Below are 22,604 nucleotides of genomic sequence, written 5' to 3'. Positions count from 1 at the left end.
AACAACCCTTGTTGATCTATCAGCCCTTTCAACAACTCTTTCTGAAGTCTCAGTAGACTCATTAGAAATCTCACTTAAAAAAATTTTACTTTGTGGTTTTTGATCCCTCGTGTGGTCTTCTTCCAAGAAGGTAGCGTTTGTTGATACAAACACTTTATTCTCACTTAGATCACATAAGTATTCACCTCTCGTTTCCTTGGGGTAACCTACAAATAGGCACACTTTTGAACGAGGTTCCTGTTGGGGTTGATGCCTTAAATCTCGTAGGGTCTTGTAGTTTGTAAACACTTGTATGAACAAACATTTTATGATTTATAATATATGATATTTTATTCACTTCAGTCTATGAAATATTTGATATTTTAGTTGCATTAACCACAAACCAATAAACTAAAATCCATGGTTATCGTTGTAACTTAAACATGTATGTGGAGACATACAAGTGTATCGTGTTTTAAGTAATAACCTAAATGGTTTGTAGTATATGGATAAGGAGGGCTACCTTGTCCTGATGACACTACGAGTATGGCCCATTTTGTATGTGTTAGAAATGTTGTAAAGTGCTACAAATGATCTGATCCTGATCATTCGTGTATTAAACATGAGAGCGGGGATATTCTATACAAAGGATTTTGTATAAGACTAGACCACAAAATGTTTAGTCTCGTTATATAGCGTCGTTCATAATTGAGACTTTCATTTCACTAGGATGACCATAGGTAATATGACCTTAATTCTGAGTGAGTTGTGAACTGCTGCCTATAAGACCGGTCATTTTATTTGCATGAGTGAGAGTGGCCAGATCGTCGACTCAACAAGCCTATCATTTTAGAGATTCGTCTGATTGGGGAGCTGGGAACTCAGCTACACAAGATGGAATTCACTCCTTCCCCGAAGCAGGGATAAGTAGATAAATTGCTCCCTTAAGGCTGATTCCGAGGCTTGAACAATGTGGCGCCACACCCTCTCTTGGCCAGAGAGGGGTTTAGTCATAGTGGGACTACGATCTATTGTTCATTAGAGGAATCAGTGGTACTTATGGAGTTAGATGTAACTATAGGGGCAAAACGGTAATTTAGCCCAGCTGTACTTACGATCGATTTAGGGTCATCGTACTGTTGATTGGTTATATCCAATGAACACAGAAATATATCTGTAGTGCGAAGAGTGTAGCTGTCAGTCTTTAGTGGAGTGTCCGACAGTTAACGGATGTTGGATTATATGATTAAAGAGTTTAGTCAGTTATTCACATACCGTTGGAGCTTTAAGCTCTAAGTCCATAAGGTCCCCTTAGTAGCTCAATGAATTCAAGTTGAGAATCAGTTTTTGGGTTAGTTTGAAATATTCAAATTAACAGGATGGAATTTGATTATATATGATATAATTAAATTAATTCAATTATATGTGATATAATTGATATGATGTATTTGATACATTATTGTATGATTGGATGAGTTAATGTTTGAATATGATTCAAATATAATTTCTATGAATTAGATTCATAGTCATTAAATTTAATATAAATATGTTTTAGATTAAGTACCATAAAAAGAGAAAAGAATTATGGTTTATATATTGTATATGATGCAATATTAAATCTATAGGTTATAAGTATAATATGATAAGTTAGTTATTGTATTTATTTATAATTTATTAATTATTTGATAATTAAATTATTTTTCTCCAATAACCACCTTTAGTGGGTGGTTATACGGTTTTATGGAAAATTAGTGGAATAAAGATGAAAAATGATTTTTCTAATCATTCTACAAAACACGACTTACATTAATTAACTATCGAGTGATTATATGATAGCATCGAGTTTACTATATGATAGTGCTTTTAACTAAACAATTGAGCATCGAGTCTATGTGATAGACTTCCACCTTCTACACGTCTATGTGATAGACTTCCACCTTCTACATGATAGTGCTACCCTTTACTCGATCGTATTCCTCCTTCCCTCTAACTAAAATAAGCCAGAGCCCACCACTCCTGGATTTTCACACCAAGAATACTAAGGTAATCTAGCGATTATGTCTGGATCTGTTCGAGGATCGAGTTGATGCTCGTTACTGTTCAATGGAGTTCGAGTTGCTCGTTGCGTTCGTGACTGATCAAAGGATATACTTGACGAAAGTGTTCTTCAAAGGTATTATCTCTCTAACCTTTGTATTTATTTCAAGAAGCATGTTGTAATTTATATTTAATGCATAATCTATTTAGTATGACTGTGAATGTATGAGTTCTTTCACGATGAAGTTTGGACGATCCGCTTCCCTCATAGGTTCTCTCTAATTAGAGTTCCTTCATTTTCAACTTTTTGGGATTTGCCATTAGCACATGGGCATCACCAAATCCTGAAGTGGCATAAACTATCTTTACGACCTCTCCATAACTCAAAAGACATTTCAAAAATACTCTTTGAGGGAAAAATGTTCAAAATATAAACTGCAGTCTCTACTGCATATCCCCAAAATGAATCAGGAAGATGAGCATAACTCATCATAGACCGAACCATGTCCATCAAGGTTCTGTTTCTCCTTTCTGATACACCATTCTGTTGAGGTGTACCTGGGGCTAAGAATTGGGACATTATTCCATGTTCTATCATATATTTTTGGAATCTTAAGTCCATATACTCTCCACCACGATCAGATCGTAGTGCTTTTATCTTTTTACCTAACAAGTTTTCAACTTCAATCTTGTTCTCCTTGAACTTTTCAAGAGCTTCAGACTTATGTTGCATTGCATATAGATACCAAATCTAGAATAATCATTTATGAAAGAGATGAAATATTCATACCCATCTCGTGCTCTTACATTCATCGGACCATAAAGGTCAGAATATATAAGCTCCAAGGTTTCTTTGGCTCTATAACATTTCCAATAAAAGGTCGTTTGGTCATTTTGCCTTCAAACCGTGACTTACATACTGGTAAAGAGTTTTCTTCTAAACCATTTAAAAGTCCAATTTTCATCAACGTCTCAATCTTATTGAGATTGATGTGACCTAATTTTAGATGCCAAAGATGGACATTTTTTTAGGAGAAATTCTTGGTCTTTTTACAGTTGTTGTCGACTAACGGCCTTAGTACATATAAGTTATTTTTCATTGAAACAAAATCTAACTCCATTCCACTCTTAAAAATAAACACTTTATTCTCAGAGAAGGATATATAATATTTTTGTTCAATTAGACAGAAAACATAAATTAGGTTCCTCTTGATATGAGAAACTACATATACATTATCTAATAACATGTATCGTTTCTTGTCCAAAAATAACTTAAGCTTGCCTATAACAATAGCTGAAACGACCTCACCAGTACTGACTCTAGAGTCATCTCTCCAACTTCCAGCTATTTCCAAGAATTAAATCCTTGATGGAAAGAACACACGGGGTTAGTAGTTCCTGAATCAACTATCCAAGCAGAATCATCATTCTCTACTAAGAACATCTCCAAAACAAATGAATCATATTTATTTTCTATGTAGTTCCTCCTTTTTTGGAGAGTAGTGGGATCAGCTCCAGAACCCAAATCATAAACTCCAAATTTCATTTCAGAGGACAATCCTCGTCGATGAACTTCATCAAAATTGGCAACAATTGCTTTCTCTGTTAGTCCCTTACATTCAATATAGACTGGAGATTATCTTGGGAACTGATACTACTAGTTTCATTGTCATCAATCCTGTTTTGCTTGAATGGTGAGAACTTTCATTCAAACAATTATCGCATTAATTCCATGATCACGTGTGCAATGATCATGTTCTCAAATCTTTTGGCCAATACATCAGGTATGCTTGCTAAAATGTAATCTCGAGCCTTCGAATTAGCCTTCATCCACACCTCATATACATTACGAATATTTCGTGGTATATCAGGGGTTGGGACATGAGGATAATCCTCATTCATGACAATTTCAAGGTCATTTACCATGAAAAAAATTTTAATGGATCCTTTCCACGTCGTGTAATTAAAATCGGTCAAACTAGAAAAGGCAACTAACAGAAAATCACTATTTGACATATTTGCTGAAAATTAAATATAATGATCTACATTAAATTTTAACATAACTCTTTAGAAATTCAATCAATTTTAGCAAAACCTAAATGAACCCCATTTAACATCTAATTTTTCAGTGATGCTTCAGTGATTTAGGACAAAAGCCAACGAAGGGTAGTCAGTTGTCCCTTCACTGAATTGAGACACTCTGCACTAATCATTACACCAGAATAACTCTTATTCCTATAACGATCAGTCAACATTTATTTGGTCAAGAAATCATTAACTTGCTTAATAATTTCTCGTAAGTGTGACCCTCTATTTTAGATTTTAGAATTCCGCCCCAATGAGCCAATCGAAGAAAAAAAACTAATTAGGGCAAAAACTAAAGTGATCCTATCCATTTCTGAAGTTCGCTTTGATATTGACCTACTGCACAAACCATTCGAAGGGAGATGCTCCCAGGGCGCCTCGAGGCCGTGCAAGAAGGCCTCATAGTACAAACCAATGAAAGAGACGGTAGGACATGTTGACACACATCCCTCACCCACTTGCTATAAATACTCTTTCCATTCACCTTGATATTGACCCATGCAAACACCATCCGAAAGGGACGCTCCCAAGGTGCCTTAAGGCCAAGCATGAGTCTCACGGTGTGAATATTAAGGGAGAAACGTGAGTGAAAAATGACGTATCATATACATCTTTTCCTCCCACTAAGTATTTTAACAACCTAGGGTTTAATTTACTTAGGAAAAATACGGTAAATTATTTTTACTAAGTGATTGTTTAAGTTTGCCCAAAAGCAACACTTACTTTGGAAAGTTAGACAATTTTGATTAATATTCGCTAAACACTTTAACAAATGTTAATCAACAATTGTATGCTTGTAGCAAATATATCTAATTAACCTTTTCAGGTACCCAGGTAGAGGTGTTTCGTTTCCATCAGCTTAAGTACCCTAGCCTAGTCAGAACCCGCCTTAGACAAAAGATCCCCTATAGATATATTTGCTACAAATTTAATCTTTTATTAAAATCAATTTAATCATATTAAACCGATTAAAAAGATTAATCTAATTTCTAATCTCATCAGAAATTTGTGAACTTAGATCTATCTCAATCATAATTTTAAACTATTTTAAAAAAATGATTTTACCTAAGTTTGCATACAACTCTTAGTTATTGATTTTAATTTCTAATTTCATTTATTTATAACTGTTATAAAGTAAATGAAACAAATTAAAACCTATATTGCAATGATTGACATACTTTATAAAATTATAACATTTATAAGATTACCTAAAGTAATGTCATGCATCATGCAATGTTCATTTCATTACTACATATACATAACACTTATATATATCAAAGTAATGAAATTAAATAGCATACATCACATGCATACATTCAAACTATATATAATAGAGATTATAATATAAATGATACATGGCTATGTTATTTATGCATGCAAGCATATAGTATAACAATTATATTATATATGTATGTGCATGCTATAAAATTGAATCATGCATATACATATATTATAACACTTATAATATAAATGATGCATGAAATTAAATGCATAACCTATAGTGGGTCTTAAAACTATATGACATACATTATAACATATAATATTAAACATACATCACATGTATATTTACACTAATAGTTGATGGGCCGAGATAGGACCTCTAAAAAAAACTTAAAAGGCTAACTATTACATAAATTCAAGTCAACCAATTTGAAACAGGTGAACCGGGCCTTGAACTGCTCGAATCAAACCACCCTTCAATGAACCACCATGCAGTGATCGTGTAGCAAGAAACTATGCGATCAAAGCAAGGCTCAACTTCCAAGTCAATGCTTCCAATCACTTGGTCGCATGCCTCCTTCAGACAGGGCATTGCCCAACCTTGGCCAACGCATAGCTCACCTTGAGGCTATCGCATCCCTCCCATGGTCGCATGCCTAAGACCATCGCAAACCTCATCGCACGTTTCCTAGCTTCATCGCATAGCTCTAGCGCACATCGTAGGAGAGTGCACGATCGCGTAGCAAACATTTATGCGATCTTGTAGCAAATGCTACACGGTCGTGTAGCTCTTGCTATGCGATCTTGTAGCTAATGCTACACGATCGTGTAGCTCTTGCTACACGATCTTATAGCTTTTGCTATTCGATCTTGTAGCTTTTTCTATGCGATCTTGTAGCTTCGACTTCTCCATCAAAACTCTGCTTTACAACCCTTCTTTGAAGTTTCCCAGGAACAGCACAAATAACTCAAACTTACAAATTACAGACTCAATTGCAAGATTAATGCCCAAAAACGCAGGGGCATTTACAAACCAAATTTTTAAATAAAGAAAGCCTTAAAATAGAGAGTTCCATCCCGAAGCATCCATCAATAAAACCACATTCATCATCATTCATTGCATGGACCAGAATGCATAATATAAAATCCACCATTACTATAAAAGTGATTCAATAAAAGAATAGAATTTGGAATCAGAAACCTACAACCTGTCTTTGATACCAATTGAAGAAAATTTTCGAAAAAGATCCTTTGAGCGGAAGCAAAGATTGACCCAAATTTCATTTTTTATTGAACATAAATTTTACAGAAAAATAGAGCGCGATATGCATTTTCTCAAAATTATAGCACGCTTTAAATAAAATACCTAGGGTTTCATAAACCGTTACCTTTGAAGAACCCTTTCTTCAAGAACTCCTTCAAACGAATCACGAGCTGATCTACTTCTCTACGCAGAATACCACCACTCAAGAACCCTCTGTATTCTCTTAGGATAAAGGATTCAAGCAAGAATTATGGGCTTTGCTTGAATCCTTGGAAGAGGGAAAGAGATAGAGAGGGGGAGAGGGAAGAGAATAACTTTTCTTCTTTATAAACTTTTTCTTGGAGAGAACTCCTCTTAGAGCCAATTGAGGAAGAAGATGAAAAATCTACAACCGCCTTCATTACAACCCACATAAAAACATTGAGAGAGTAAGGAGAGGGAATTGTAACTCCTATTATATATACACTATATGTTATATCAAATATAACATATAGCCTATAGTTTATATTGCATCAAATACAACATAAATTATAGATTTTATTTTCTCTCAATAATACATGGCATTTAATATAAATCACATTTATATTAAATTCACTTATATGAATCTCACCCATATAATTGATATTTGGATCATATCCAAATATTTAATTCCTTTCAATATAAATCATATTTATATTTAATTACATGAATCTCATTCATATAATTAATATTTGAATCATGTTCAAATTCCTCTCATATTACCTTAAATTATAATGTATCAAATATTAATTATATCATATATAATTAATTTCCTCAATTAATTTGAACACTTCAAATTAATCCAAAATTAATTCTCAATTAAATCCCTGTTGAGCTACAGAGGGGACCTAAATACGGATACATGATATCGATACGATACGATATGACGATACGTTAATTTTTAAAAAACTAAGATACGGATACATTGAAGATACGTATTTTGTGTGTGTGTGTGTGTGTGTGTACGTGCGTGCGTACGTGCGTGTGTGTGTTGCTATAATACATATTTTAATCCAGTAATGTCGAGTGATTATTGAGTGACTAGAGTAGACGATAGGAAAGAAGTAGAAGATGAAGATTGAATAATGAAGTTGAGGATGAAGGAGGTGTGTATCATGATTTAGATAATGAGAGAGAAGGGAAGAATGAAGATTTAATTACGTTTCGGGTTTTTATTTAAAATTCTTTTTGTTTTATCATTTTTAATTTATTTTGTTTTGGATTGCTCAACTTAAGTGGACTTTTTTGTTTGGAAGTAATTTTAAAATGGTTGAAATTACTTTTGTCATTTTCAAAATCACCGTGATACATGTTTAATTCTTCAAAACTAATTTTGATGATATGAAAATTGCATTTAAAAGTTTAAAATTGAAAATTAAATTAATTTTGAGTAATTAAAATTGTGTTTTCGAGTAATTTTAAAAATGAAAAAAAGTGATTTTTTATGATTTTAAAATCACTCCTAAACATGCACTAAAATAAAATGGGTTATAGGTTCGGCTTTTTAAATGGTAGAGCTTGAATTTGAAACAAAAAATTGACCCACGTATCCCCTTCACGTATCTGGAAGCAGATACGCGTATCTGAAAATTAAAAATAAAAATTAAAAAATCAGATACTTTAAATCACGTATCAGACACGTATCTGGACGTATCCGTATCATATCCGTATCTGATATCGATTCTCTGCACAATTAGAAGTATTTATGCTTCCTAGGAGGAGACCTTATGGACTTGTAGATTGAAGCTCCAATAGTACTCGGATAATTAATTAAACTCTTTAATTTAATTACCCAACATTTGTTAACTGTCGGTCACTCCACTAAAGATCGACAACTGAACTCTTCGTACTACATATAAGTTTCTTTGTTCATTGGATATAACTAATCAACAGTGCAATGATCCTTCACAAATTGCTCGTAAGTACAGTTGGGCCAAAATTACCGTTTTGTCCCTATAGTTATATCTAACTCCTTAAGTACCATTAATTTCTCTAATGAACAATAAGTCATAGTCCCGCTATGACCAAGTCCCTCTCGGGCCAGGAGAGGGTATGGCCACTATGTTCAAGACCCGGAATCAGCCCTTAAAGGAGCAATTTATCTACTTGCCTTGCATCGAAAAATGAGTGAATTCCGTCTTGTGTTGTTATGTTCCCAACTCCCCAGTCATACGAATCCCTAAAATGGTAGACTTGTTAAGTTGCCAATTTGGCCACTCTCACCCATACAAATCAAAGGACCGCCTTCATGAACAAGAGTTCACAACTCACTCAGGATTCAGGTCATGTCACATATGGTCATCCTAGTGAAATGTAAGCCTCTATTATTAACGGTAGTCTCTATTATTAATGGCATTATATAAATAGACTAATCATTTCGTGGTCCGGTCTTATACAAACTCTTTGTATAGGATACCCCTGCTCACATATCTTCACATGAATGATTAGGATCAGATCATTTGTAATACTTTACAACACTTATAACACCTACAAAGCGGGTTGTATCCGTAGTGTCACCAGGATAAGGTACTCAGTCTTATCCATCTACTACAGACTGTTTAGGTTGTTACTTAGACAAGGTTCACTTGTATGTCTCTACATACTTGTTTAAATTACATGGAATAACCTTGGATCTTAGTTTATTGGATTGAGTATACGCTTATAAAATAACACTTATTTTATTAACAACAATATGTTTATACAATGTTTACAAACTACAAGATTACAAAGAGAATTAGGACACCAATCCCAACAGAGTATGCCCTAAAAGTGTGAACCACTAAACAAAAGGAAATAAAAGTTGTTATACCGCTAAATACATACTGATAAGCTTTTAATTGTTAACTCATGTGCCCTCACAATCATCTCGAGTATAAGGAATTTCACTTTCGTCCATGTCAATTGGCATTTTCCATTTTGAGATTGCAAGACAATGCAGTGAAGTATCTCTAAGTTCATCTTCATAACATGTGTCAGTAAAGTCTTTCTGTGGTGGTATTACAATATCGACCATTGTGAATCTCTAGGATCTTCAACATAGAAAACTTGTCTTGCTTGTGTCGCTAAGATGAAGGAATCTGAAGTATGTCTGATTCGACTGAGGTCAACTAATGTAAATCCAAGATCATCTATTCAAACTCTGTTATGATTTTCAACCCAATCACATCTAAATAATAGAACCTTAAATATGTTGATTCTTGAATGACACCATAAAAAGACATGTCGACAATTACTGGTTTTGTATCCTTGGCACCAGGCACTTGCATAGTCGTGATGACTAACATAACCCCACTATTTTGAATAGCTCGGTTGCAGTCACGAGACTTTGTGTTGTAGCAACATCCATTAATCCTATAATCCTTGTATGTCATCAACCTGAGATGAGGGTCATGTGTAATAATCCATCTTATAGTTTTGGTAATAATCTTTCCTTCATGTATTTCATGTAAGGTTTTATATCCTAAAACTCGTGGTTTGTAAACTTATTTTGTTATCAATAAAGATATTATGAGGTTTATTCAATAAAGTTGTTATTGAATATATGAATCGCTCATTTTATTTTAGAAACAACTTAAATCCAATAAACTAAGATCCACGGCTATTACATGAGTATGTAGACTTTATGCGGAGACATATGAATGGATCAAGTTTGAGTAGATAGCCAAAACGGTTTATAGTATACGGATAAGGCTGGGTACCTTATCCTGGAGACACTATTGGTGTAACCCACATTGTATTTAGTACAAACGATGTGACCTTAAATCATTCATGTGGAGACATGCGAGTGGAGGCGTCCTGTGCAAAGAGTTTGTATAAAACCAGACCAAGAAATAAGTCACTCTTACTTTATAATTTTTTTTACTGTTTAAGACTGACTATTTCAAAACAATGACCTAGGTAACTTCATCTTAATCCTGAGCTAACTATGAACTTCTATTTAGTCGGGATTATCCTTAGATTTACATGGGTGATGGTTGGCTCAACAGTGCCGGCTCAATAAGCCCCCCATTTTAGGGATAAGACCGGTAGATAGCTGGGGACATAGGGTTCAAGATAGAATTCTTATCGCTCTTCATGTACTTGTGGCAAATAAACCTATGGTGGAGTTGAAAATCTAGTGAATTTTTATCAGACTAGTATGTAATGTGCTTTCTCATAGGTTTAAGTGAATCTTTCGCTCAGCTTCGCACTCAATTTCTTTTGATGGAACTGGAACCTTCAATTAACAAGGCCTTTGCATTAGTTTCTCAAGAAGTTGAGCAAAGATCAGTTCCTAACTCTCTATCTCTAAATCCTACTGCTGCCTTTGCCTTTCAAAGTCCTATATCTTTCAATTCAAATAATCAGTCCTCAAAGCCTCAGAAAAATTCAGGACAAAGCAAATGACGTGGGTGTCCTGTTTGCACCTATTGTAATATTCCAGACCATGCTAAAGATAAATGCTATAAGCTTCACAGATATTCACCTAGCTATCGTGAAAGGAATCAACAATTTTCGTTTGCGTCTTCGAGTGCAACAAAATTGACTACATCCTCTATTTCAGCAATTATGAATTCCTCTGCTTTAACAGACCCGTTGGCTTCCATCAGCAATGAACAATGCCACAATCTTCTTGCCCTTCTTTAAAACCATATGAACAAGGCAAATTCTTCCGATTCTTCTACATCGACTTTTCATGTGGTGGGTATATGTCTTTCTATTTCTCATCTTGGATCATTATCTAATAGTTGGATTCTTGATTCCGATGCTTCGTCTCATATAAGTCGAATTCGAGAAAACTTCCACGATTTTAAATCTGTTTCTGGTATGTCTATATCATTGCCTAATGGTTCTAGAATCAGTGTGGAATTTAAGAGGATAATTGTATTAATCAGCATCTTATATTGAAGAATGTTCTATATATACCTACATTTTCATTCAATCTCATATCCATCATTGCCTCGACTCTTCAATCTGTTGATGCTAGATTTGATGGTGAATATTGTGTTATTAGGACAAGTCCTCTTTGAGAATGATTGGCAATGGCTATTAATTCTCCAATTTCATATATTACTTGTTCAAATGTAACTTTTGATACTTGGCATTATAATTTGGTCATCCTTCTAATAAACATGTGATTGCAATCAAGGATGTCATACATGTTGATACTGAGAATTTTTGTTCTTCATCTCTATGTTCTAATTGTCCTCTAGCTAAACAAAAGAAGTTGTCTTTTGAATCAAATAATCATGTAGCCTCTCAAAAGTTTTGAACTAATATACCGTGATATTTTGGGACCTTATCAACATTCTTCTCATGATGGTTATCGTTATTTCTTGACTATTGTGGATGATTTTTCTCAATTTACATGGACATCTAAGATGAAGACAAAAAGTGAAGCCTTAATTATTGTTCCTCAGTTTGGTGTGTCTGTTAAACAATTTAGATCTAATAATGCATCAGAACTGGCTTTCACGAAGTTTTTTAGTTCTAAAGGTGTTATTCATTAGTTTTCTTATATTGTTTGAAACAAAACTTTGTTGTTAAAAGGAAACATCAACATTAGTTGAATGTTCGTGCTTTACGTTTCCAATCTCATGTTCCTATAAAGTTTTGGACCGATTGTATTTTAACTGCTGCATTTCTCATCAATCACACACCATCTATTCTAAAGTGGCAAACCCCTTATGAAAGGTTGTATAGGAAAGCACCAGATTATTCTATGATGAGGTCATTTGGATGTTTGTGTTTTGCTTCCACATTATCATCATAGAGAACTAAGTTTGATCTTTGGGCTATACCAGCTATTTTTATTAGTTATCCTGCTAGAATGAAAGGTTACAAGTAGTATGACATTGAAAATTAGCGGTTCTTTATATCTCAGGATGTCATTTTTCATGAGAACATTTATCTATTTCATTCTATTGTTGATAATGATAAGTTGAGCATGACTTTTGATGATATACTTTTACCTAAATCATTTGATTTTGTTGGTGTGCCTAATGGTTTTCATATTGCTGACAAATGTCACCTCTGCCAATACTGAGATGCATATGATCGATGATCCTACAAGTGTTGTCGATAATGAATATGGTCCAAATAGCAATAAAAATGGTTCTACACGAGTTGTTGATAATTCTTCATAGCATGTACATTTGTTTGATAATTCTATGGCTATGAATGATGTTGGCATGCATATTTTTTAGTCCTCTATTGTAAATGAGTCTGTTGAAGCACAAACTGTCAATTTGAGGAGATCTTCTCGAGCTTCAAAGCCTCCCTCTTATCTAAGAGATTATCATTGCAACCTTCTTCTATCCAAGAATCAGAATATGTCGCATGCTACCAAATACCCTTTTCAGAATTGTTTGTCTTATGATCAATTGTCGAATTCTTATCGAAATTTTGTCTTACAACTTTCTGTTGTTTATGAACCTTAGTTCTTTCATCAAGCTACTAAACACACACATTGGCAACAGGCAATGAGCTCTAACTTACAAGCCATGGAGTCCAATCATACATGGTTTGTAGTGCCTTTTCCACCCTGACAACACTCTATTGGTTGCAAATGGATATATCAGGTAAAGCTTAACTCTAATGATACTGATGAAAAATAGAGTAGGGAAAAGAGAAAGCACACCAAGAATTTACGTAGAAAACCCTAATTAGGGAGAAAAACCACGAGATAAGGGAATTATTATTAGAAACTGATACAATGGAATACAATAGACCAACAGCTTAAATAGACAACAGAGAAACCCTAGGGTACAATGAAAAAGACAAAATTGCCCCTAGAGCGCAAAACCCTAATTTCAACACTCCTCCTCAAGTTGGGGCGTAGATATCAATAAGTCCCAACTTGCTCACACAAGCGTCAAACAACTGTCTGGAAAGCCCCTTTGTTAGGACATCTGCAATTTGTTGATTAGAGGGAATATAAGGAACACAAATGTTGCCACTATTGAGTCTTTCCTTGATAAAGTGTCGGTCAATCTCCACATGCTTTATTCTGTCATGTTGAACAGGGTTGTTTGCTATGCTTATGGCTACTTTATTATCACAGTAGAGTTTCATTGGACTGGTATGCTCTTGATCAAGGTCTTTCAAGACTTTTTCAAGCCAGATCTCTTCATAGATTCCCAGACTCATGGCCCTGTATTCTGCCTCAGCACTGCTTCTGGCAAAAACACCTTGTTTTTTGCTTCTCCATGTAACAAAATTGCCCCACACAAAGGTACAATATCCTGATGTTGATTTTCTGTCTACTACAGATCCTGCCCAATCAGCATCGGTATAAGCTTCGATACATCGTTTTTCAGTTTTCCTGAACATCAAGCCTTTCCCTGGAGAAGTTTTCAGATATCTCAAAATGCACTCTACTGCCCTCATATGTTCTTCGTATGGTGACTGCATGAACTGACTTACCATACTTACTACATAAGAGATGTTGGATCTAGTATGAGAAAGATATATTAATTTCCCAACAAGTCGCTGATATCTTTTTTTGCTCACTGGAACAGTTTTACTTATATTACTTAACTTTGCATTGGCCTCTATAATGGTATCAACTGGTTTGCACCCCGTCATACCTATTTCCTTGAACAGGTCCATAGTATACTTTCATTGGAAAACTGAAATTTCTTCTCTTGATCGAGCTACTTCCATTTCGATGAAGTATCTTAGTTTTCCAAGGTCCTTGATCTCGAATTCCTCAGCCATCTTTGCCTTCAATCGGTCAATCTTTGAGGTATCATCACCTGAAATAACAATGTCATCAACATAAACAATCAAAACTGCGATTTTCCCGGATACAGACTTTTTAGTAAATAGAGTATGATCAAAATGACCCTGTTTATATCCTTGAGACTTTACAAACATAGTAAATCTGCCAAACCAAGCCCTTGGTGACTGTTTTAGCCCATATAAGGACTTTCTTAATCTGCAAACTCGGTGATCAAACTGTTTCTCAAATCCTGGGGGAGGACTCATATAGACTTCTTCCTCCAGTTCTCCATTCAAAAAAGCATTCTTCACATCAAGCTGGTGAAGGGATCAATCCTTATTAACTGCAATGGAAAGGAGGACCCGAACTATATTTAGCTTTGCAATTGGCGAAAAGGTCTCTGAATAATGAACCCCAAACGTCTGAGTAAAACCCTTCGCCACTAATCTTGCTTTGTATCTGTCAACAGTTCCATCGGGCTTATACTTTATTGTGAATACCCATTTACATCTGACTGCTTTATGACCATTTGGAAGATTGACTTGATCCCACGTATGATTTTTCTCGAGAGCTTTCATTTCTTCCATAATTGTTGTTTTCCATTCAGGACTTTCCAATGTTGTGTGTATACTGTTTGGTATCACCACTGTGTCTAGGCTTGTAGTGAGGGCCTTGAACTCAGGAGATAAATTACTATAGGACAAGTAACTTTGCAACGGATATTTAGTACATGATCTCGTACCTTTCCTCAAGGCAATCAGAAGATCAAGGGATTCATCTCTATCTTTATTTTCTTCTGACATACTGCATTCTCCCTCCAATTCTGTTATTTTCCCACTCTCAACATTTTTTCTAGCAGGAATAAGAGAAGCTTCTTTTTCAGGTTCTACCATATCCTCAAGAGTCACACACTCATCTGTCTCTGCACCATCATCAGTCTCAATCACATCATTGTTGGCATTATCTTCCCTACTTTTACTCTCAATATTTTCAACACAAGCATCAGTGTTATCACATTTATTATCATGATCAGGGATAGGACTACTAGTACCTGGAACTGATCTCTGTTCAGACTCATGAACTGGAGCCGAAGAGATAACAGGTGGCATTATTTCCTTCCTGAGATTCTTTCTATAGTACGTGATCCAAGGGACTTGTTCAGTTGGGAAGATGGGTGTATTAGTATTGACACTGACATCAAGGATGGGTACAGGTTTAGGTAAGGCAGAAAGGTTGAGACCCCAATTGGTTTCTTCACTGGAATGCTCCCCCTGAAGAGAACCATTGGGAAAGAATGGATGATCTTCAAAGAAGGTCACATCCATAGAGATAAAGTTTTTTCTGGAAGGAGGGTGATAATACTTATACCCACACTGATGTAGAGGGTACCCTACAAAAATGCATTTTTGTGCCCGAGGGGTAAACTTAGTACGATTAGGTCCGTGTGTATGGACGAACACCACACAACCAAAGACACGAAAGGGTACATCAAAAAGAAGTCTGGAGTTTGCGTAAGACTCTTTGAAAAAGTCTAATGGGATTTGGAATTTTAGAACCCAGGATGGCATGCGGTTTATTAGATGGGCTGCTGTCAAGATAGCATCACCCCACAAATAAGAGGGAAGAGAGGTTGACAACATAAGAGAGCAGCCAACTTCGACCAGGTGACGGTTTTTCTATTCGGCCACTCCATTTTGTTGAGGAGTGTACGCACAAGAACTCTGATGGACAACCCCTTTGGAGATAAGGAATTCTCGTAAGGTGTTACTAAGGTATTCTCGACCATTATCACTTCTGAGAATAGAGATTTTAGCGTTGAACTGGGTTTCTATGGAATTGTAAAATTGTTGGAAAACTGAAGTGACTTCTGATTTATCTGTCAGAAGGAAAACCCAGGTTAGACGAGTATGATCGTCAATAAAGGTTACAAACCAACGCTTCCCAGTTATGGTAAGACTGGTGAAAAACCCCAGACATCACTATGGAATAGAGTAAACGGTTTATAGGGCTTATAGGGCTGAGAAGATAAAGAAACATGAGGTTGTTTTTCCTGGACACACACATCACATTTCAATTTAGAAATATTAATATTGCGAAAAAGATGAGGAAACAAATAGTTCATATACTGAAAATTAGGATGGCCAAGACGATAATGCCATAACATATAGTCAGTTTCAGAAATGGAAAAATAAGAAGAAAACAAACTAGTCCTATCACATAGCTTAAAGGAAGCTTCTTCAGTAAAGAAATAGAGTCCCTTGTCATGCCAGACAATGCCAATCGTCATCCCCGAGGTCAGATCTTGAAAAACAACATCATCAGGTGAGAAACTAACACGACACTTCAAATCTCTTGTTAGTTTACTAATAGATAACAGATTGTAAGACACGTTTGCCACATGCAACACATCTTGGAGTATTAAGCCGGCAAAGGGTGACACTCGTCCTTTTCCAGCAACAGGAGCAAAGGACCCATCTGCAATTCTGATTTTTTCATTTCCAACACCAGATTGATAAGATAAAAATTGATCAAAAGAACCAGTGAGGTGATCTATGGCTCCTGAGTCTAATATCCACGGTTTATTACCAGTTATACTCACAAGACCAAAAGATTGAGAAGTACCTGTATGGGCGATTGCACTTACACCCACTGTAGTAGTGTTCTGAGTAGTTTCCTGGTTCTGAGTCTGAGTATCTTCAGTAACAAATTCACCTACGAGAGCCCAACTTGGCTATCGTTTCTTACCATTAGGGCGTCGGCCGTGGATTTTCCAGCACTGATCTTTAGAGAAAGAATTATCACCATTCAATTTTTCCCTTATAATAATTCCAGAAGAACTGCCTATAGTTCCAGAACATAAATTTGAGGAGTAAGTAGGGAACAAAGTTACCGAGTTTTCAGGGTATGGATTTATATTTGATTGGATCTTGGATTTCGATCCCATGACTTCCTCAATAGCAGCAAGCGGTTGTTGAAACATCTCGTTCTATTGTTTAATGTACAACTGCAACTGGGTAACTTGATCTTGGATTATATTTCCTTGGTCCTGGTGGTATGATGAAGACTTGCCTCCTCCAAACTAATCCATAATCGGCGAAAACTGCCCCATTCGGTTGCTCATACCTGGCTGGAAAGTACCCATACCTCTTCCATCTGTCCTTTGGTGCGGCAAAAATTAGGATAAGGCTCCGATCTGAGAGGAGAAGGTCGACGGCACTCCCGAAGGATGGAAACTTGACTGATCGGCGTCGAACATCACATATCTAAACCAATCAGCATCGGATATAGCAAATCAGAGCTCAGGCATCACGGATCTGGTCCAATCGGCCCTGGGTATAATAGATCGGTTCTCCACAGCTTCAGTCAGTGGCGTCTAGGACCAATTGGACCGATGTCACGCGGCTGATCACTGGTCGACCTCATCTGCGCACGTCTGAAATGGAAGGCTTTCTTCATCCCCACGTGGCTGGTTCGAAAGGGTAGCAGTCGGACAAAACTCCAGTGGGTTTTGTGGCTGGTGGTTGGTGACTGGTGTTTGGGTCTTTGAAGAAGGCGGTTGGCTCGAAGGGAACGGTCGACAGTGGGTAGGGAGGTCGTGGTGGCTGGTCTTCACGAAAGTGGGGAAGAAGGGTTAGGAAGTATTTATCAATGGCTTTTTGGATAACAATGGTTATATCTGGATTATTGGTTTGGGATTCTCCTGTTCAATTTTCCTCAATGGTGGCCAAGGTTTCATGTCCATGCACTGATACCATGATGAAAAATAGAATAGGGAAAAGAGAAAACACACCAAGAATTTACGTGGAAAACCTTAATTAGCGAGAAAAACCACGGGATAAGGGAATTATTACTAGAAACTGATACAATGGAATATAGTAGACCAACAGCTTAAATAGAGAACAGGAAAACCCTAGGGTACAATGAAAAAGACAAAATTACCCCTAGAGCGCAAAACCCTAATTTCAATAGGTACAATAAAGCATGTTTAGTTGTCAAAGGATACACTCAACAAGAAGGCCTTGATTATATTGAAACGTTTTCACTGGTTGCTAAAATGGTTATAAACATAATGTGGTTGAACCTAAGGGGGAACGAAATAAGCTTCGAAACAATGGTTTGATAAATTTTCTCACGCCTTGTTTTTGTTGGGATTCAAACAATCAAAGTCAGACCATTCATTATTTTTTAGAGGATCAGGTTCTACTTGTTGGGTTCTAAGTCCTAAAACTCGCAGTTTGTAAAGTTAAACATTTTCTATTATCAATAAAGATGTTATTCAACATTTCTTCAATAAAGTTGTTATTGAATTTGTAAATTGAACTTGTAAGACTAAATCCAATAAACTAAGATCCATGGCTATTATATGAATAATTGAACTTTTTGTGGAGGCATAAAGATGGATCAAGTTCGAGTACATAGCCAAAATGATCTGTAGTATATGAATAAGGTTGGGTACTTATTCCGGTAACACTATCGGATGTGGCCTACTCTGTAATTGTTACAATATATTGTAAAGTGCTACAAACGAAGTTATCCTAATTCATTCATGTGGTGACATAAGGAGTGGGGGTGTCTTGTGCAATGAGTTTGCGTAAGATCGGATCAAGAAATAAGTCACTTTTACTTTATAACGTTGTTTATTGTTTAAGACTAACTATTTCACTTAGATGACCTAGGTAACTTGAGTATTTCACTTAGATGACCTAGGTAACTTGACCTTAATCTTGAGCTAACTATGAACTCTTGTTTATTTAGGATTATCCTTAGATTTGTAAGGGTGAAGATTGGCTCAACAACGTCGGCTTAATAAGCCTCTCATTTCAGAGGTAAGACCGGGTAAATAGCTGAGGACAAGGGTGCAAGATGGAATTCACGTCTACCCGATTTAGGGATAGGAGGAAGGTTGTTCTCTTAAGTGCTAAATCCAGGTCTTGAACAAGGGGCCTCACCCTCTCATTGGCCCGAGAGGGATCCAGTTTAGTGATTGGATCACAAACCGATTGTTCATTAGAAGACCAGTGGAACTTAAGGAGCAAGACGTAATTTTGGGGGTAAAACATCATTTGACCCAGCTGTTATTATGAATAATCTGTGAATGATCGACTTACTGATTATGGTTAAATCAAATGGACATAAATATATCTATAGTGAGGAGAGTGCAACTATCGAGCTATAGTGGTGTGACTCGATAGTTAACGAATATTGATTAATTCGGTCTAAAGAGTTTTAGCCAATTAATCTCAAATCGTTGAAGCTCATGATCTGTAGGTCCATAGGATCTCTCTACTAGCTCATAAAACATGAACGCCTTGAATTGGTAAATTGAATGAATTTGGAATGATATCAATTTGAGGTGTTCAAATTGAATTTCAATTTGAAATGCTCAAATTGAATTTCAATTTGAAATGCTCAAATTGAATTTAGGGTTTGAATTTGAATAGTTCACATTCTAATTAGGGTTTGTATAATTATATTTTATATATTAATTAATGTTTAATTTATTGAAATTTAACAAAATTGAAGAGTTTATAATATTTAAATAATGATTTAAGTATTAATTACATAAATGGGATTCATGTTTAAAATTAGGTGTGTGGTTAATTTAATATTTGATATTAAACTACTATTTAATTAATTAAATTTGTTTAATTAATTAAAAATCAAAATTAATTTTCATTTTTATTTCAATTTCAAAAATTGAAACATTGGTTTTGATTTTAATAAATTTTGAATTAAAATTAAAGATTGAAAATGGAAATTGGAATTTTGAACTTGGTAGTGGATTTTTCCACATTTTAGTGGAGTAAGGAGGTATTTCGCCTAACTTAACACACTTTGCCCATTGATTCCATGCATTTTGAAGAAGCGTCAGTTGGTCTCTTGAGTACCTGCATGAAAGGGAATGATAAAACTCTTCAATTTGGAGATTGAAGAGAAAAAGCTACTGAAAACTAGTTTCTGCAGAAACTGTTTTTCCCTCTCTTTAAACTTACACCAAAACCTTCACAAATTCAGCCCAATTGTGAGTTCCACCACTCAAATTCAAGGCTGAGAATAGTAGAGAAGATCTCGTCGTGGTCCAAGACTTCAATTGAAAGATTGAAAATCAAATTCGTGTTTGAAGAGGATCTTCAGAGGTATGTGTTGAAACCTTCTTAATACCCTATGAACATGCTTATTTTGATATCAAAATTAAGGAATTAGAATGCTTCATGATTCTGTTTTCTTCCATTGCATGTTTCTCTATTCCAACACTACTTTTATGGCTTTACTCTTTTATATGGATGATATTATAATAACTAGTGCATCTGTTGAGATTATACAAGACCTTAAGGTCCATTTGAATAATATTTTTAAGCTTAAGGATCTTGGAGATCATCATTATTTCTTGGGATTAAAACTGGCTAGTTCTTTTCAAGGTATTTTTCTTTCTCGGAGGCATTGTGTACTGGAAATACTTGAAGATGCAAGCTTGTTGGCTTGTAAACCTTTACATAGTCCTATGGATCCCGACCTTTGATTATCTCTTGATGATGGGCCCTTATTAAAGGATCCAACAACTTATCGTTGTTTGATTGGCGAACTTTTATATCTTACTATATCTCGGCCTGACATTGCCTTTGTAGTTAATAAACTTAGTTAGTATTTTTCTTAGCTCGTCAGAGCCATCTTGATGTTGCTCATCATCTTCTTCGATATCTGAACAATTCTTCTGGTCAGGGTATTCTTCTTCGCCCATGTACTAATTTCCAGCTTAAGGTGTCACACCCTGCCCCGAGCCCGTCTCCTGAGCTCAGGAGAGGTGTGAGGGACCGCAGATACCACCCTTTTGCGATACCTACTACCCAACTAAAACCTCTTTACTCTCAGTAAACTTTAAGTCAAGGACATAAGAACAACTGAATGATTAGGCCCATTTTATTACAACAATGTAACATTTATACAACTCTAGGACTTAACTACAAAGTTTACAACAACAACTCTTAAAACTCCGGAAGTGTGACTGTGGCTGTGGCAGACCTTAACCTTAGCAACACTCTGGAACTTTTCACCTTTCGCTACCTGGGAAGAAAAACATGAAGGAAAAGGATGAGCTTCACAAAGCTCAGTGAGTGGTAAGCAACTTCTAGAATCTATAACTCATAATACAAGCATATCACAAATATGAGGTTAATACTCAAACCTCATCCTTGAATGAGTCTGATCTCTACCTACACACATGGTAGATAGTTAACTATTACTAATCATAAACGCTTACTCTCTTGTGTTCCCTTTGTTTCCTATTTCCTCTATGTTCACATAGCTCCCCGTTCATGGGCTCAGAAGCTAGGCTTGCTGGCCCTCTAACCATCCCATATCAGGTTCCTCCTATAGGCTCAGGAACTAGATCTCTTGGTCCTTTGACCATTCCATGAGGTTCCATTTGGGGCTCAGGAACTAGGTCTATTGACCCCCTGACTATCCTGATCACATAATCTCATTTCTCATACTTTTTACTCATTCATAAAATAAGCATGTACAATACTGCAAAAGATATGCTTAAGACTTGAAGGAAAGTACCACTCACCTTGCTAAGGTATGAAGCTTTCTCTAGAAGTTCCTTGGTCTTCTCGAGCTCCTCTTTTGAACCCTAAATTCCATATTAAAATTAAAGCTCAGATTACTCATAGTTCTAAGCCTTATCTCGAGATACTTCCTTCTACAAACATTCTCTAAAATGTCTCAAGAAACTTACCTTAAAATCTTAGCTCAGAACTTCTCGTGGTTTGGCCGGAATCTTCAAAACATCAAGACTGGCCCAAGCTTACCCGACAGCTCGACCCTTCTATTTTTTCCTCACTCTCCAATCTAATTCCTTGGAGCTTCTTCTCTGGCAGCCCTACTTGAAAACTAGACTCTCATAGCTTTTAGGCGGCTTTGAAATCTCTCAAAATGCACGAGTATTCTAGGAGAACACCTCGTCCCAAATTGATGCTACTTTCAGACTTCACTGTCCTACAGCATCTCCTCCTCTTCGAACTTCATGATCAACGCATGGTCTTGCTACGAACTCTTCATCTTTATTTTGCTCCTCTGGTCTTATTCTGACGAGTTTTCCTTCCAGCAGCCCAGCCACAGAAAATAGACACACAGAGCTTTTGAATGCTACTAAAATTACACAAATAGCCTAAGTAGTTTGTCCAAACCGACCCAATGAATACAACCTTCTAGCTTATATTACCGCCTAAAATCCAGCATGAACCCTCCTTGTGCCACCTGACCCACTATTGGTGATGAAGGCTAGGATTTAGCAAAACT

General features: G+C 36.0%; 1 protein-coding gene across 1 annotated transcript; it reads right to left on the bottom strand.

Moving 5' to 3' along the window:
* Window positions 1–14,203: 14,203 nt before the first annotated feature.
* Window positions 14,204–17,286, bottom strand: LOC150033266 (uncharacterized). The gene is made up of 4 exons (XM_090306355.1): window positions 17,052–17,286; window positions 16,433–16,928; window positions 14,669–15,647; window positions 14,204–14,623 (listed from the first exon to the last, which is right to left on the bottom strand). The coding sequence occupies exons 1-4, from the start codon at window positions 17,284–17,286 to the stop codon at window positions 14,204–14,206; spliced, it is 2,130 nt and encodes a 709-aa protein (XP_090162481.1).
* Between the last annotated feature and the right edge of the window lie 5,318 nt (window positions 17,287–22,604).

This window comes from Benincasa hispida, chromosome 10 (assembly GCF_027475165.1).
Source record: "Benincasa hispida cultivar pf3 chromosome 10, pf3_genome.v1.1, whole genome shotgun sequence".
NCBI classification, from domain to species: domain Eukaryota; kingdom Viridiplantae; phylum Streptophyta; class Magnoliopsida; order Cucurbitales; family Cucurbitaceae; genus Benincasa; species Benincasa hispida.
Note: the sequence above shows the minus strand (reverse complement) of the source record. Positions and strands in the feature narration are given on the sequence as shown.